General features: G+C 42.4%; 1 protein-coding gene across 1 annotated transcript in view; it reads left to right on the top strand.

The window, feature by feature from the left end:
- The first annotated feature begins 708 nt into the window (after positions 1-708).
- MPP4 (MAGUK p55 scaffold protein 4) overlaps positions 709-17,967 on the top strand; it is a 40,723-nt gene continuing 23,464 nt past the window's right edge. The window contains exons 1-8 of the mRNA XM_065561266.1: positions 709-733; positions 11,080-11,130; positions 11,534-11,766; positions 14,346-14,423; positions 15,041-15,121; positions 15,741-15,872; positions 16,443-16,524; positions 17,625-17,710. Coding sequence (XP_065417338.1) covers positions 709-733; positions 11,080-11,130; positions 11,534-11,766; positions 14,346-14,423; positions 15,041-15,121; positions 15,741-15,872; positions 16,443-16,524; positions 17,625-17,710 — 768 coding nt within the window. The remainder of the gene's footprint in view (positions 734-11,079; positions 11,131-11,533; positions 11,767-14,345; positions 14,424-15,040; positions 15,122-15,740; positions 15,873-16,442; positions 16,525-17,624; positions 17,711-17,967) is intronic.

The following is a 17,967-nucleotide window of genomic DNA, read 5'->3' as shown; positions in this document are numbered from 1 at the left end:
AATTGAATAACTTGCTTTAGGTTTATAATCCCCTTATGCAACTCAATGATGTTGCGAATGTATTTTGTCCTCTGATTGGTGGAAACAACTGAATGTCGGAGTGGGTTATTTCTGATCCTTCTGATGTATGGCTCAATTATCAGCTGATGAGATTCTTGGGATTAAATGTGTATCCGACAAGATTCCTCTTTCCAACCTCTGTGGTCTGTGATGCATTAAGAAAGCAATAAGGGTCAGCTCTGATTGTATGTTCCTGTAGCTAACCAAGAAATGAGTTAACCTGCAGGGTTTCTCTCCCTTTATTACTTCAGTGTCACCACATTTTGTTCATAAATTAAAATCTGGGTATTTCTTCCTTGTTACAGGATTTCAGCTTGAGTGTAATAGGAGATCAAGGCTAAAATATTACATATTCTCTTCATCTGCATTTACAGGCTTGGTACTGCAGAGAGACCTTAAGAACCAAGTGTGTTGGGTCATTGGGAAAGTTGGTGGGAATAAGTAACTATGTAAGTTAAAGATAATTAAAAGTAGGCTTTTTATGCAAGAAAAGGGTTAAGAAGATCTCTCCTCTCCCTGGTTCTAAGGTTAGATTTCTGCGGATTAGAAAGGAGAAGATGTTCATAGATTAGCTAAGGCGGTGAGGTGACTTAGGCTACTAATAGCCCACAAATATTCTTCCCCGTGGCAATTCTACATGATTGGAACATGGTGTATACTGCAGCATTTACAGGTAAGAAATTTTGCACTCTGCTGAACGAGACAAATTGTACAGCATAGATGCATTTCTCACCTGCAACTGTGAAATTTGTTTTTGATGTCGTTGCTGTGACAGAATTCTAGGTAAACCAATTTAAATGTCTTTAAGATGTTGGCTTGTACCAATGGGGCCCTAATTAAACTTGTGATATCTGTTTTAGTTCTTTGCCTGCCAGCTAAAAATTTGACATTGGAAACTTGTGTAGGGGAAAAGTTATTCCTTAATAACAATAGGATCATGTGAATTTTGTTAACAGAATTTTGTTGAATGGAGAATTGTAATGTTCAACAAATGCATTTTTCCAAGTCTTCAGAAGTCACTGTGCCATTGACAGGTTCTACCCAGTAGAATGAGTAATTAAACTGGATCTTTACTAGCAGAATAATTGTCTAACTGCTTTTATTGCTATTGTATGTAATGCAATAGACTGGTCAACTATCCCTTGCTTTGGATTTGTTTTTTAAAACAACTTTTTTCCTATCTCATTCCTGTGATGAATGATTTTGCCATGTGTTTCAATGAGTTACTTTTCATACTTTATTATACATGTCAGCCAGCATGTTTTAAAGCAAGAACCATGAACTAACTGTGGCTGATGTGTGGAGACAAGGCCAGATTTTCAGCTGAAAGAGAGTATGATGACTGCTTCACAGAATTCCACGTGCACTGTAAATTGTAATTTCCTTAGGTAATACTCTACCTAACGAGCAGACACTTTGACAATGGATCTGTCCCCCTATAAACAATATTAACACCACATGTACTGGAGCTAGTAGGAAATTGCTCCGGAGGGAAGTAGAAGTCAACATGTAACTGAATGTAGATCAGTGCAAATAATGAGAGCATATTTTGTTACATTAGCAACTTTAACATGTGGACCTCACTACCATGGCGCCATGGAATAACTTCAAGAACAGATCTCAATATTTACTCTTCCGATGTCAAAAACGGGGTAGAGTAAATCCAAAATTTAATATATATAAAAAAACGCAATATTATCTTTGATCAGTAGATCTCAAAGCAGTTTACAAAGTCAGGGAAGTATACTGTCCTCATTGCATTGATGGGGAAACTGAGGCATAGCAATCAAATGACTTGTCCAGTTTACTTGTTTGACAAAGCAAACTTTTGAGAAGGGCAGGTCAGTGGAAGCACATTGTATCTGTTCTCTGCCATATATGCTGCCTGCCTAACCCCTTAAATTTCACTTGGAAGTGAATAATTATAGCTGGTTGAATATTCATCAAACAATTCATTAATTTTTTCAGTTACGTTTTTTTCATGATTCACCCTGCCCTAGTACTAATTTACAATCTATAAAGTGCTAAATTGTCTAGGTCCTGGTAATCTGAAAGATTGGCTCACCTTCTACCTCTATATTCTGCCACATCAGTGATCAGTAGCATCACTGATATTGCAAGGCAGCTTGCAGGAGCTGGAGGCAGGATTTTCTGAATGTCAGGACTTCATCTCTGGCATTTGTTCGCAGTAGAAATTCATCCGAGTTCAAATCTGGCCATGTTTAGAAAGCTCTGAAAATTGCACCCATGTGACTGACAGTGGGTATTAGAATTTCCCTTGAAATTAGTCTCCTGCCAGTATTACTTTGTTCTAGGTAGTTGGCTCAATAGATGCAGAAGTTCTGAATCCTGCTGTTGAGGTAATGTGCCTCTTCATCCAAATTATGTGGTGTACCCAGATACTATGGCGATTGGATACTTTTTAAAATGTGTGTAATGTATAGACTCTTTTATGCTTTTGGGAACAGTGCTACATTGCAAGGGAGATGGGCCAAATATTCTAGTAGTTCTTTGCCATCTAATTTATTATGATCCTGGGTTGAGGAAACTCTGGGCTGTGACACCTGTGGCATACATGATCAGACCAGTGCTAGGGCAGATCGTTAGAGTCCCAGCTGCTAATCCAGGGGAGGGCAAACTACAGCCTGCGGGCTGGATCCGGCCAGTCAGGGCTTTCAGTCCAGCCCTTGGGATTGCCAGCCCCATGGCGCAGCGGGACTAAGGTAGGCTCCCTGCCTGCCCTGGCCCTGCGCCGCTCCCAGAAGCGTCCCTGCAGCCCCTGGAGGAGGGGGGCAGAGGGCTCCATGCACTGCCCTCGCCTGCAGGCACCACCCCCTACAGCTCCCATTGGCTAGGAACTGGGAACCGCAGCCAATGGGAGCTTCGGGGGTGGTACCTGCAGGCAAGGGGAGCACTTGGCAGAGCTGCCTGCCCAACCCCACCCCCAGGAACCACTGCCAAACATGCTGGCCATTTCAGGGAGCGGCAGAGGGCCACAGCAGGAAGGGAGCCTGCTTTAGCCCCGCTGTGCGCCGCTGCCACCCCGGAGCTGCTTGACGTAAGCGGCGCCGAGCCAGAGCCCACACCCTGAACCCCTCCTACACCCCAACTCCTTGCACTCCAACCCCATGCCTTGAGCCCCCTGCTGCACCCTTCCTGTACATGAGCCCCCAACCTCCTGCCCTGAGTTCCCGCTGCACTCCTCCTGCCCTGAGTTCCCGCTGCACTCCTCCTGCCCTGAGTTCCCGCTGCACTCCTCCTGCCCTGAGCCCCCTAATCCCCTGCTTTGAGCCCCCAACGCACCCCTCCTGCACTCCAACCCCCCTGCCCCAGCCCTACATTCATGGCCCTGCATACAATTTCTCCCCACAGATGTAGCCCTCGGGCCAAAACATTTGCCCTCCCCTGTGCTAATCCCTGCTCCCTCCTCCCCCAAGTAGCTACCTTGGTAGGCCATGTGGTTGGATGAGTCTTGCTTGCTGCTTCTTTTTAACGGCCTGCCTAAGAGCAAGGGATGTGTCTGTCCCTTTGTGGTTCCTGATTATCTTTCGCCACTAGCATCTACTAAAATCAGGCTTCATGGTCTCACAAGTTGAAGGGTCCTCTGTTTGGCTTAGTGCCTCAGACCCTGGAACAATCCTGAGGTATGCGGGTGTTCACTGTAGCCACTCCCTTTGCAAGTCATCACCTTTAACCTATGAAGTGAACCTTGTGAGAAAGAGGAATCTGGCTGATGGAAACTTCTCTTTCAAAGTAACTGAAGGCTTCCTACTTTAGAAGGTAAAAGGGCCCAGAAATCTGTGTCACTGATTTTTGTCTATTGACACCAACATCTGGTATCTGATAGCTACACAAGAGTTCCCACTCAGCTGCTGGCTACCAGCAGGTAGCAGCTTTCCCAACCCTAGTGTCATGGATGCTGAGGTCAGTGATCATAAGGCAAAAGGCAGGTTCAAAATTCTATAACAGTTACAGCACTTACTGTCAGACCAATCCCACATCCATTCTCAATTAAAACAGATTATCTGTAAACAAGAGCTATGCATTAGTTTAATGGAAAAAGGAGTAAGGGATCTGCCAGAAATTTTAAAGAGACACTGCTGTCAAAAGTAATTAACCATTCCAGAAATGTGCTTTATTTCCAGCATGACTTAATTATTTCACAACTATTTGCTGTAGCCAAATATAGCTGCCCAGTGGGAAAACTGTAAAATATGCCTCTGATAGCTACAAATGTGGGTTTTCTTGTTTTGGGGGCCATATCTATTGTGTATATTTCATCTTAGCTGAGAAATACTCAAACTTGTTTCCCTTCATGGGCCAAATATTGATATCAATATTTCTTGCACAAGAGAATTCTCCATAGGTGGTAAGGAGTACTTCTTTGGGCCTTTGACTGAGATGCAGTATTTTTCAACTTGCTTGTATCATAAGAGGATACAATCACTTCGCTCTGCTCCCTTACGCAATGGGCAATACATCAGTATGCAAGTTTGGTTGGTGATTACAGTAGTCAAGAAAATAGAGGCAGAGGGATCAGAACTCTGGTGGGAATTTCAGTGTGATTATCGCAACTGAAAAGTTTGGTTAGCCTTAATAGTTTGGTTTTTATTGTTAATGAATTGTATAGTTTGACAAGTGCTTTGAAATACTTGAGGATGGAAGACTGGCTCTATAAAAAAGTCATTATTCTTTGTCTAATATTCACCAGCTACTACAAAATTATATATGTGGTAACAAATACATGGAGATGAGCATGGTCATCCTACATAACTTAAAAACTTTTAGACTACTCAAAATGAAATTTTCCAGTGTAGCTTCAACTTTTGAATGTAAACCGCAGTTGCTCAGCTCCTTCAGCAGACAGCAACCGAGAAAGCCTTTGTATGATAAAGGGATTTTTTAAACCAAGAAAATCTTCTTAGATTTAATCTTAAAAATAAATTGCACTCAGGTCTGGCTCCAGATTCCCAGTTCAGAGCTGTTGAGACGTATCTCCACTTCTTCAATGTCTGAATAGTTATCCAGCTACAAATGGTTTAGGGCTAGTTTTCCACAATAAGAAATGAATTGGACTTCTCCACACAGATTATAGGGGTACGTTTACAGAAACATGGCCTTCCTTTCTGTGGGTGCAGTTTGCACTTGCATTTTGGAACCAGTCTGAATACTTGCACCTAACTGCAAATATATCACACAATCCTGCAGTTAGTAATGTGTTTCAATATGACTGGAATGAATGGAAGCTGGGGGGGGTCCCCCTATCCTCAATTAATTTATTCCTTCGTATAGTATTTTCTTTCCTTCACTCTGCCACCCTGCAATAAAGGATTTCTGCATTGCTCTTTCTAATAGCTCAGCAGTTTAGGAAGCAGGTATTAATGATCTGTCTTACATAGCCTCCTTGGTTAAATCCCAGCATTAGGCAGATCAGCTCTGCTTAACAAAGGGGAAGACAGAGTCTTAAAGGAACAGATTCAAAGTTATTGAGGAACATTAAATACCGGCACCTACAAGATGGGTGGGGGGGTGGAGAGGGGAAACTCCAAAATGAAGTAGAAACTGCTCAGTGTATTCTACCAGCACTGGGGTAGGAAAATCACACTGTGCTGGGGGAAGCCTGGGTTATGTTTTAAAAAAACAATAAGGCATGTTTTCAAAGACTGTATTCTTTACCATCTCTTGGAATAGAATTATACAAGCAATACACAAGAACCTACCAGATCCCCAAAGGATTAAAATGGTACTTTTCTTTGTTCCCTTATGGGGCAAATTTGTGGTGAATAGGGTATATTCAATAGTACATTGATTAACCCATAATCAGGTATCTCTTCTGAATTCTTTCCCTGATCCCAGCTGCATTTTCAAGATAGGACATGACCCAAGAGAAGAGAAGAAGTGCCTTCTAAAAATAGGCACTAAGAAGTGCAGTAAAAGTGACAGTAATTCCTTCTGCTTTTATAAGCAGATTGAGGTAATAAATCTCTTGCTGTACCATATAAATTTCCTGTCCACAGTCGTGGGGAAATGGCTGCCTTCTTGCTTTGGTAATCCAGAAGATAAACTGCAGTATTCCTAACACAGGTTGGTATGGTATTCACTACTTGTACATTCGTATTGTTATTGGCTCCCTTGTTCAAATGTTTTGTGGTGCAATTCATTAATGTTTGTGGGAGGCATTACCTTTGGATTGAGCTATAACAGGAATTTCTCAGTGGAAAGGTTTTCTTCAATGTTAATTTTATAATTGTAATTTTGGCTCTACCGTGAAACCTTACACAGAATGCTGTTGAAGACCCAGATCTAAGTAGGGTCCAGGAGATGCACTAGGTTGATACAGACCTTTTTACTTCTGGAGACCTAGGTTTCAAATCTGATAAATTACATGTGACTGAATGTGGTGTGTTCATCCTGTTCCTTCAGATCCATGGATGGCACTGAGCTGCTGGAAATGAGAAACTGAACATACAGCTTTAGTTTTCTCTAGAATAGATGACTGACTCTTCTGCCACTGTAAAATACCAGTTCTAAAAATCCATGACTCGGTCTCCCTATAGCGACATTTGCTAAAAGAAATGGAATGGAGAGTTTCCTCTGATTTCAATCTGGGTGTGTGGTCCATTGTGTTTAATCATTAATTTAAAATGTAATCATTTGACAGATTTAATTTGCCCATATCTTGCGTACTTAAAAAAAAGTTTTAAGGACTCATTTAAGTTGCAAGCATTTTTGAATGCCATGATTCATGCTGCTGTGGAAAGTATTAGTATATCCATAATAAAACACCATTTTCAGGTTTTATATTATGGGCTGCCCTAAAAGAGAGGCAAATTTTGCCTTTGATTACTAAATAATTTTAATGTTGTCTTCATTTTTCCATACAGAAAGTATAGGGAAGTCTAGATTATTTTGCAAATACAGAGATAAGGCTGTTTAGGCCCCAGTCTTGCAAACACTGATGCGCTTAACTTTACTCTTGCCATCAATCCTAGTGATGTCACCTGGGTACAACTGAGCATGTTTATAAGTGTTTTTAGGATCAGGATTTTTGTTTTCTAAGGCAAAGTTGCTAAGTTTTTAGGGGTGACTGCTGTATTAAGATGCCCATAAAAATTTAAATTGGGCTTAAAGTTATCAGAGAAATTGTTGGAAGGAATTTTTTGAGAAATTGAAGGAAAAAATTGTTTTTGAGTGCAAACGAATAATGGAATATATTGGTTTTTAATGCTGTTTTTGGTGTATGCTTTACATTTCATAATTTTATACCTAAAATTTTAAAGGGATTCTGTAAGGTTGTTCATGCAATAAGTTTGATGAAAGCCTATATTAATAGCAGTGTTTGTAATTTTAATGAAATTGAAAATCACTTTGGATTTACATGATCTCTTTCCATTGTTCACTGTAGCATTGAACTAGTGCACGAGAACTAGGATGTGGCAGTGATAAGCCTACTTTTATTGTCCAAGATGAAAGAAATACAAAAAGTAAATACCTTGGAATACCTGCCAAGTCTTAAATATCAGAGCAACTTTACTCATATTGGAGGCAATTAAACTCTTTATACGAAGAAGTCTTTGCAGATTCTGGCCCTGTTAGTGGAGGAAGCAAATCTGATTTTCAAAATTGTTTCAATTTTAATAGTCTAACGTAGTAGTAATAGGAAAAGAATTTGGTTTATTTTTAAATATGACTCTTAACTTGACAGTTCCTGTAGACTGAAAAATGGGCTATCAATTTTTATTTTCGGATATCTTGGGGAGAAATTACAGGTGTCTGTGATAGTGCATTTAAAAATTTGGTGTATAGCATGTTTTCACAAGGATGACTTATTTTTGAGGGGGCAGTGGAAACTTCATCATTTAAATACAGTGGCTTAGTGAATTAATGTAATGCAGATTTGGAGTTCATACACACTCCTTGAAAACATGCAACTTAAACCCTCCTCTCCCACTGCAAGGAGCCACTATAATTCAGTCATATCTAAACTGAGTTTTATAAAATATCAAAAATATGAATGTACCCCATAAACTATGACAGCTTTATGGCAAATGGGGCAAACTCTTCAAAGTATTGCTAATTACGAATTCACATAAGACTACCACTAAATCTGCAATTACTTTTGACTAGGGATGCCCAAATTTTTGTCCAGCTGAGTCACATTAGCAACTTACCATGAGCCTGAGGGCTGTATGTGAGGAGTAAACAGATTCGAGCCGTACTGTCTGAGTGATGGCTTGTTTAATATGGTGGTAGAATTTGAACAGTTAATGGTTTGATCAGATGAGCCTTTCCCATTAACTGCTGATGGTATTACATGTGGTCTTGCACCAACATATGCTACGAGCAGCCAGAGAGACTATTTTGATCAAGGTAAAGAAATGCACCTTAGCGCAAGGGTCCCATGGGGAATACAACTACTTACTAAAGGTAAATATAGCCCTGGATCACTTTTGACTTGTAGGCTGCCCATTGGGCACCATGGCTTTATGAACAATATTCTTCTGCTCTGTTTAAATTAGAGATGGACCAGACTAAAAGCATTTAATTTGAATCCCACCCTAACCTTTAGCCGTCGACATGGACTCAAGCTGAGATACAAGTCCTGTCTACTTTGGTTTTCTCAGCCCATGGCTAATTTAAACTGGTTGTGATATTGTTTTGTGACATTTGAATCTGAAACACTATTTTCATCCCCAATTCTGCTTTTATTACAAATTGAAAGTTATTCCAACATCCTTATTCTTCGTTTCCCAGTTTGGAGTCTGTTTTGTGAATCATTGCTGCTGTGAATGATCCATTCAGAGAAACGGGGAGAATCTCCTAGAGTGAAGGAGAAGATGGAGATGCTTGCAGTACGTGGCCAGGAGACCGGTACAGCACATAACTCTTGTGTTCCTTTTTCAAAACAAGAAAGAACATGCAGATTTTCTTATCAAGTCAGCAGATATTTTAAAGTATTACTGATAGTATATATGACAAATCCTGTTCTTGCTTGGAATTTAGTCTTCTTTGTTTCTTTATGTAGTACCAGACAGGTGTGAGTCAGGCTTTACAGGCACAATTGAGGTAAGGGCCTAATTTTTTATAAGTGAGTAGTGACTTTGGGAAGCCTGCTTTTAAATGCCTTAAAAGAGTCTGATTTTTCAGAAAGTACTGAGCACTTTCCCTCCAAATCAGGTACCTTTTAAATATTTCTCAAATTGTGCATCCAAAATCACTAGTGTTTCCCAATAATTTAGGTCAAAGTCCCTATCTCAAAGAGCTGACACTCTTAAGGTGCTGATCTGGCAAACAAGCAGCTGAATAATTTAACTGAAGTCAGTTAATTTAAAGCTAAGCACAGGCATAAGGCTCAAGACCTAAAGTGATAGCAAAACCAAAATGAACTGTCAATAAATGTAGAGAGGCTGTGGAAGGAGAGCAGTAAACAAAAGAAGAGATGTGGTCTTTGTCTGGTGTAGCTATCTGCAGTGACCCAAGCTGACTGTATTGTGGCTAGGTTTTTTGTTTGTTTTTGTTTTGTTTTTTAATATACATTTTTTGTGAGGGAGTGATCAGTCTGGTGGAAGAACTGAAGTTTTAGGAGACATTTGAATGAGAAGGAACTTGTTTGGTGCATTAAATCAGGGAGACATTTGCAAGCATAAAGGCAGCATGGAAAAAAGCACAAAAAGCGTGTAGTATAGAGACAGTGCGAGAGTGAGCAAGCATGGAGCACTGGGCCTGGTGCAAGACTTGAGGCCTGAACCACAGTCAGCAAAAGCAGGCTAAGCTATGAACCAAAGTCAGGCCATATATTAAAGCAGGTGCTTACAAGTTCACTGTCTGACACACGAACTTGGCAAGGGTACTGCTAGCATTGTTAAAACACAGGCACGCCTAAGAAGTACCGGCACTGGGTATGTATGTGAACACCTTCCAAAAGATGAGCCCAGGTACATCCTGACCTAGCACAAGATAAGAGGGTTTGACAGAAGTGATGAAGAGGGATGTTTTTCCTGAGATATCAGGAGATACAAGGGGAGGTAACAAGCAGATGTCATGAAACCTGTAAGGTAGTACATACGTTTTGTCTGTCGATCAACATTGGGGTACCTCGCCTTAACTCTTTGTGCAGCCAAGGGGACAGCAGAGACTCCCACAGCTGACTGAGCCACTCCTTAACACTGGGCACTCATGTGTTAGTGTACCTGTAACCACAGAGCCAGGGCGCTGGTACTGTCTTGAGGCCAATAAACCTGGCCAAGTGCCTTTGTCACCGAACTGAGCCTGTGGTCTGTCTTACGTGTAACATCAAGGTCTGCTCAGTGTGCAGGCTGCACTCTCTTCCAATGCTGATAACACCAGAGCTCCAAGAAGAGAAGCACTGAGCACCTGTAACAGCTTAGCAGCCTGGACAGTGTTACTGTGTTAACAGCATTCCAGCCTTCAGTGCTTAACAACAAAGTGGAGTGAGAGAAGGAAATTAAGAGAATCTGTTAGCCCTTGACTGGTTTTACTAGTGAGATGCTTGACTTGAGGCAGGATGGAGAAGCGTAGTCACCCTGTGAAAGCACAAAAAAGGAAGAGAGGGAATAATAGAAAGTGTTGAAAATCAGAGTGTATTTGGGAGTGAGGGAGCAGATCAAATTTATTTGGCCTCTGTCAGAAAATCATCTAGGACCAGATTTATAAAGATATTTAGGCACTTGAAGATTCAGATAGGTGCCTAGTGGGATTTATAAAGTGTCTCAGTGAATTAGGTGCACAGGTCCTATTGACTTTCAATGGGAGTTAGCCACCTATTCTCAGACTTTTGTATGTTAATATTGTCAGTTTTCTCCTATTTCCTGGGCAGAGCATAGGACTTTAGAAACGATCCAATACTGTTGTAAAAATCTAGTTTCTTATTGCATATAGGCCTGATTTTGATTAATGGTCATAAACTGATAAGGGCCAAAAGTCTTATGCCTCCTTCAGATTTCAAATAGGTCTAGATTTTCATTGTGTCTGCACACTATTCCTGTTCTCTTTATGTAGGGGAAATGGTGCTGTTTCTGATAGGAATGATGCTTTCCCCATTCCCAGGAGGTAATGTACAGGATGGCTGATAGTGGTACAGATTTCTTAACTGAACTCTCAGGTCAGACTGGAATGTGCATTATTATTATATATTCCATAGTCCTTGAGATGTGATGGGCACTTTCCAATGTCGAGAGAGATACAATCCCTGCCCCAAAGAGTTTACAATCTAAAAGAAATCCCTAAAACATGGGCAAGGCAAAGTTACTACAGTACATGGATGGAATAAATGTCAACTTGGATTCAAACTTAAATAGGAGTGGGATGCCCATGGGGAATATGTTTCTCTGATCATTGGACAATTGCTTGCCCTGCACAAATACAGCTGATAAGAAGGTATGTACCATAGAGATGACAACAGGGAACCTTTTCTTAAGGAATTACCAGTTTGGTATCTGGGACACATTATAAGGGAATGTAAATTCAAGTGAGTTACCTTCTCAGAGGTCTGGGCCACTACTTGGCTTTTTTGATCAGCTGTTTGTGCTGAAATGCACTGCACTCTCTTGTTTCTTGGGCTCAGGTTTATCTCATGTTCTGACTCTAGTGTTACAAGAATTGAGCCTGTTCTGTAAAAGTGATGTCAATGGAGTTGGAGTGTTATACGACCTGCTCAGATCTCCCTGGCTGCAAGCTCTCCTAAAGGTAAAGCCCTCTTTGTCTGCCAGGCCAGTCTTCCTTGGAGAACAATATCTCCAACTGGCATCTCCTTCACTGTGCCATGTGGAGATACTTCAGATTAAGGTGGAAAATCCCAGTGTACCTGGCTAATTGGGTAATACCATGCAATCACAGGGAGATTTAAGATTGGCTGCAGGTGGAGATCTGTACCCCAGTTGTAAAATGGGTGTGATATCCTGTTTTGTATGAATGAATAGTACTATACGAGTGTAAAATATTTACTATTGATTGCATTGGTGTGACGTATAATCAAGGGCTGTATGTTGGCATTAGACTGAACTGGGAAGGAAATTTTTCCTGTTAGACAAAACAGTTCAAAAAACTAAGTTAAACATTTTAGCAGGAAAGGAATTTTTGAAAGTCTGTAAACAGGTCCAATATTAATAAAACAAAAATAAAAAAACCCTTCTAGGTCAGCGGTCACCAACCGGTCGATCATGATCGACTGGTCGATCCTAGAGGATCTCCCAGTCAATCGCGATCTCCGGCGGCGCAGCGTGGCTGCCACTAAGGCAGACTCCCTATCCCAGCCCCATGCTGCTCTCGGAAGTAGCCAGCGCGGCTCCGCGGGTGGGGGCAGGGCGGGGGATCTCCCTCTGCATGCTGCTCCTGCCTGCAAGCACCACCTCTGCAGCTTCCATTGGCTGGGAGAGCTGCAAGGGAGATGCTTGCAGAGAGGGGCAGCGCATGGAGCCCTGTCCCCCTGCGGGGCGTGTTGGCCCCTTCTGGGAGCAGTGTGGAGCCAGGGTAGACAGGGAGCCTGCCTTAGCCTCGCTGCACCCACCACTGTAAGTGCTGCGCCGCCGGATGTAAGTGCTGCCCGGCAGAAGGCTGCACCCAGCCCTGAGCCCGCTCCTAGACCCAGCACCCCATACCCCCTCCTGCACCTCAAGTCCCACTCTGAGTCCCCTCCCAGAGCCCACACCAAGCCCCCGGTTCCTGCAGCCCAGCCCATAGTCCTCTCCCGGAGCCAGCACCCTGTATCCCCTCCTGCACCCCAGGCCCCAGCCCTGACCCCCCTCCTGGAGCCAGCACCCTGTACCCCCTCCTGCACCTCAACACTCTGCCCTAGCCTGGAACCCCCCTCCTGCACCCAAACTCCCTCCTAGAGCTTGCACTCCTCACCCCCTTCTGCACCCCAAGTCCCATTCTGAGCCCCTTCCCAGAGCCAGCACCAAGCCCTCTCCTGCAGCCCAAACCCCAGCCCATAGCCCCCCTCCCAGAGCAGCACCCCAAACCCCCTACTGCCCCTCAACACTCTGCCCCAGCCTGGAACCCCCTGCTGCACCCAAACTCCCTCCCAGAGCCCGCACCCTGCACCCCCTCCACACCCCAACACTCTGCCCCAGCCTGGAACCCCCTCCTGCACCCAAACTCCCCTCTAGAGCTTGCACTCCTCACCCCCTCCTGCAGCCCAACCCCCTGCTCCAGGCTCAGCCCGGGGCTTCCTCTCACACTGCGAACCCCCGAGCCCCAGCCCAGAGCCCGCACCCCCTCCCAAACCCCTACCCGCTACCCCAGCCCGGTGAAAGTGAGTGAGGGTGGAGGAGAATGAGTGACCGGGGGCTGGGGGAGATGGAGTGAGCCGGGCAGGGCTTTGGGGAAGGGGCGGGGTAGATCCTGGGTTACCCTTAGATTAAAAAAGTGGTCTTGGGTGTAAAAAGGTTGGAGACCACTGTTCTAGGTGAATAAAAATTTCCTTGAAGTCAGTCTTTAAATTTGGTGATTTACTTTAGCTTTGGTATTTTAGTAAGGATTACAGTTAGGGGAAGAAAGGAAACAGTGGAATCTCTGAGGATTGCCATACTGGATTAGAGCATTGGTCCAGTGAGCCTGTTATCTCGCCTTGGACAGTGACCTATTACAGATACTTCAGATTAAGGTGGAAAATCCCAGTGTACCTGGCTAATTGGGTAGTACTATGCAATGTCAGAGATTTAAAATCGGCCTCAGCTGGCAATCTGTAGTTAGGTCCTGAATCAGAAGGACTGATAGCCTTAATCATCAAGGCCAAGATTTTGTCATGGATATTTTTAGTAAAAGTCACAGACAGGTCACGGGCAAAAAAGAAAAAATCATGGAAGCCGTGACCTGTCCGTGACTTTTACTAAAAATATATCTGACAAAATGGGGATCTGCCAGTCCCCACACTGGCTGAAGCGGGGCAGCTGCGTAGGGGCTAGGAGCCACCCGCAGCACGGGTGGCTCGGGGATTCCCCTGCCAGCGGCTGTGGGCTCGGGGAGCCGCCAGAGGTGCCGGAGGGACCCTGCAGCTCCCTGCCCCCGCTGGTGGTGGGGACCTGGCAGCTCCTGACCACCGCAGGCTGAAGTCACGGAGGTTGCTGGAAGTCGTGGATTCCGTGGCCTCCGTGACTAAATCGTAACCTTATTTATGATTTTTATTCTAGCTAGTCCTAGAAAATCCTTAGAGGTGTGGCATTGCTGTATGTGTGTATGTTTCCATATGAATGGATCACACCATGGGTGTGCATCCATTGAGTAGTATTGAATTGTGCCCTTATCTTTATCATTTCACCCTATAGGTTTATGAATGCCTCCATCAATCTATCAGAAAAAAACCAGTCCCAGTCACACACCAAGCGCGTGCACTATCTCGTGAGGTGAGATTCTATAAGAGACTATATTCCTTTTTTTTTTAACTGAACCCTAATCTGTTAACTTGATTGCACATAATAATATTCTGCATATCTGTGGCGCAGCCTGTCCGAGGAGCTGAGTGCACATCACAAGCATTAATTAGTTTAGCCTCGCTCCCTTGTGAGACAAGTAGTTAATCATCTCCATTGTACAAATAGGGGATCAAAGACACATAGAAGGTGTAGAATTCCCAGAATCACATAGTCTGTGGCAGAGTGACTACAAGTCCTGTGCATTAACTGCTAGATCATCCCTCCTCCCCAATTCACAACCTGCCTTGTCATAAAAGCTCACCATAAAGGAGCCTGGCTCAAATCTATGAATTTTATAAGGTTTCTGATAGGATGATTTTAATAAGTTCAGGACAGAATTTGCTGGAAGCTTAATGGTTCATGCTAGAAACTTATACTGGTGATGAAATCTAGTTGTAGGATTGGAGAAGGGAATTCACTTCGTCTCATAGCATGGAGTTAAAGAAAAAGTCTGTTACATTACCAAATAAAATTCATCAAATAAAGTTTACTATAGTATTTAAAATAGGAATTCCTGATGGATCCAGTTCCCACTCTCTCATCACCAGGTGGTGGAGTTGTTGCGTGGAGTCCCTCAATCCACAGAGATCAGAGAGCTGAGACGACTTCTGCGAAATCCAAACTTGAAGGCAAGTGCTGGCCATTGAAAGGGGAGTGGAAATATCTCTCACTGAAATGACTGCAGTACGGGGGGTATGAACTTTGCAGCTGCCTGCAGAAGACAACAAAGAAGGCAATAGAGATTTGGATTAGTTATGGCAAGAAGAAATTAGTGGACAATGGTATCTGTGAATTTGCAAGTGTGGGATTCTTTTCCCCACCTCTGAAGTCGTTGTCTCATCCCCTACCTTATGAAAGAATTAAATATCTACAGTATGCACAACAGACTGATGGTTACTGCTGTTTTTAATATCTATGCTTTTGAGAGGTCTATTTAAAAAAATTCTTAGAGACATGGGGCAGGTATTTTACATGAACAAACTTGGTTTGTCTTAAAAACTATTACAAAGCTTATGTGCTTGTGCTATATCACTAAACAAGGACAACGCTCTCCTAAGATTAAATTCCAAGAAATCAGGAAAATGTCCAGTGATTGAATTTTTCAGTGGAAAGAGCAATGATGTCACCCACTGCTGTGTGGGTCTGTATTCATGTAAGAATTCAATCTCCTGTTTCTGACTCCTGGACCGCCCCAGTCAAAGCTATTTCTTGGGATGACCTTTGCTTGCTTCTTTCTTCTTGTCACAGGCCTTACTATCAGCTCATGATACTGTGGCCCAGAAAGATTTTGAACCAATCCTTCCCCCTCTACCAGATAACATCCCTGAAAATGAAGAAGCCATGAGGATTGTCTGCTTAGTGAAAAACAAGCAGCCCCTGGTAAGGAAGCTTTCTGATGTTTTGATGATTTGAACTTGTGCAATAGATGTAATAAAGTGTTTTGTATAAATGGGTTATTTATATGCAATGCTATAGACATTTTGTTAATTCTGTTCTCTTTTAAATTGACAAAGACTCATCTTGAACAAATAAAGTGCCTCCTTGGCAAATGGAGTGGGAAGGAGGAAAAAAACTAACAAAATTTCTTGGAAGTCATTTGCCCTTGTTGTTTGCCCCTTTTATGTTGTACTATATTTGTGATAAATACAGGGATTAGCACTGGAAAATCATAGCATTAGAGATGGAAAAGATGTATTACAGTAGGCCCTATGTACAATTTTATAGAATGTGAGTCGGAAACTGGGCTGTATAATGACCATTTTGTTCATGTCCCTTAAGAGACTAGGTTTACACATCTTTTAATGTATTGTGCACTGTACTTACGGGTTCTGCAATACTGTGCAGCTTGAAGGGGAAAAGGAATCTTATTCAGTAATCTCCAGTCATTAAGGAGATCAGATTTGCAGTTTGAAAGGAATCTAAAGATATTTATTCTTTTTATTTTGCCAGGGTGCCACCATTAAACGCCATGAGATAACGGGTGACATTGTGGTTGCCAGGGTGATCCATGGTGGGCTAGCAGACAGAAGTGGTAAGTGTCATTTGAAACACACAGCAGGGAAAAAATAGACTCTTTTTTTCTGCAACTGTAAATTCTCTTCTATTAGAACTTTTAGTCACCTTGTACAGTACCATATAAAGAGTAATAATTGTCTCACACTGAAGTATTTCTGACTTTTTTTTTTATTTCTTCATGACTCTCTCATTCCGGGGTAAATGTGTTGCATTCAAAAAGGGTGAGACAGAAAGCCAACGTCAAACACAATCGTACAGTATTTACATTCAACATCAACACCTGGATAAATCTGGCATGAGTTAAGCAGTAATACAAAACAGTGCCACCTGGTATGAACATCAGCACACTGAATTTCATAGAATGTGGATAACTTGCTTGGGCTCTAGTCCCTCCACCATAAAATAGTTCCCATTAGTGTATTATGGCCTCTGTCTGGAGGATAAGTTTACCAAAGTTGTATACAGCAGCTGAATGAGATACACAAGATAACCTATTTAACTGAGTTGAAGGGGAAGATGCAACTACCACTTGTGGTTTGCATGATAGATCATGTATTTCTTGCTTACCTTTAGTACACTTACTTCTGTAGGAACTAGAGATGAGCCCAAACACCAGATCATATTCCTCCACCACCATTACTTCCTCTGAACCATGAAGGGTTTCAGATCTAGGTCTGAACATTGTAACTTAGCCTTTTACTATAATGGTCAGAACCAGAACTCTGAATCTGAACACGTCAGTTTTGGGGGAACTCTAGTTTGGATAAGAATACTTAATGCTCCTCGAGTCCTTTTCATCATCACTAGATCTCAAAGTGCTTTACAAAAAAAGGGGAAGAATTAATACACCTATTCTATAGATGGAGAAACTGAGGCTCAGAGAAGTCAAGTCAATTGCTTGAGATTGCACAATGAAGCCTATAACAGAGCTGTCTGCTCGATCCACAGCACAATACTACTTCAGATCTGAAATTCCTGACTCGGGTCCGAATCTAGGATAGGGGCATTTCTTATTTCAGGGCTGTTCTCCGGTCTTCTGTTGCATCTCTGAACTTTTTCAGATTCACATCTTCTCTATAATAAGTGTGTCTTCTTTCCTATACCTTTTTATTCTAGGATTGTTGTATGCTGGAGACAAGCTGGTAGAGGTGAATGGAGTTTCAGTGGAGGGACTAGAGCCAGAGCAAGTTATCCACATTCTGGTATGAAATGCACTTTACATTTTTTTTTTAATTTCTTTGTAGTTCTTTGTAAAAAGAGCAGCCTAAATTCTCAATGTAAATTTCTAGAGGAAGGAAGACCTACACACAAGCAATAATTTTACATGTAATGTACTATTTTGTCTGTTTCTTCATTGTGGGTGAAGTTCATCCTGTGCAGTGAGCCAGCACATGGCCTATGTGCTATTTAAGCCCTCTAAATAGAGCCTAAGTGGTACATAAACACTGTCGTGGACCTC

This window comes from Chrysemys picta, chromosome 11 (genome assembly GCF_011386835.1).
Source record: "Chrysemys picta bellii isolate R12L10 chromosome 11, ASM1138683v2, whole genome shotgun sequence".
Classification (NCBI taxonomy): domain Eukaryota; kingdom Metazoa; phylum Chordata; order Testudines; family Emydidae; genus Chrysemys; species Chrysemys picta.
This window is presented reverse-complemented; position numbering and strand designations above follow the sequence as displayed.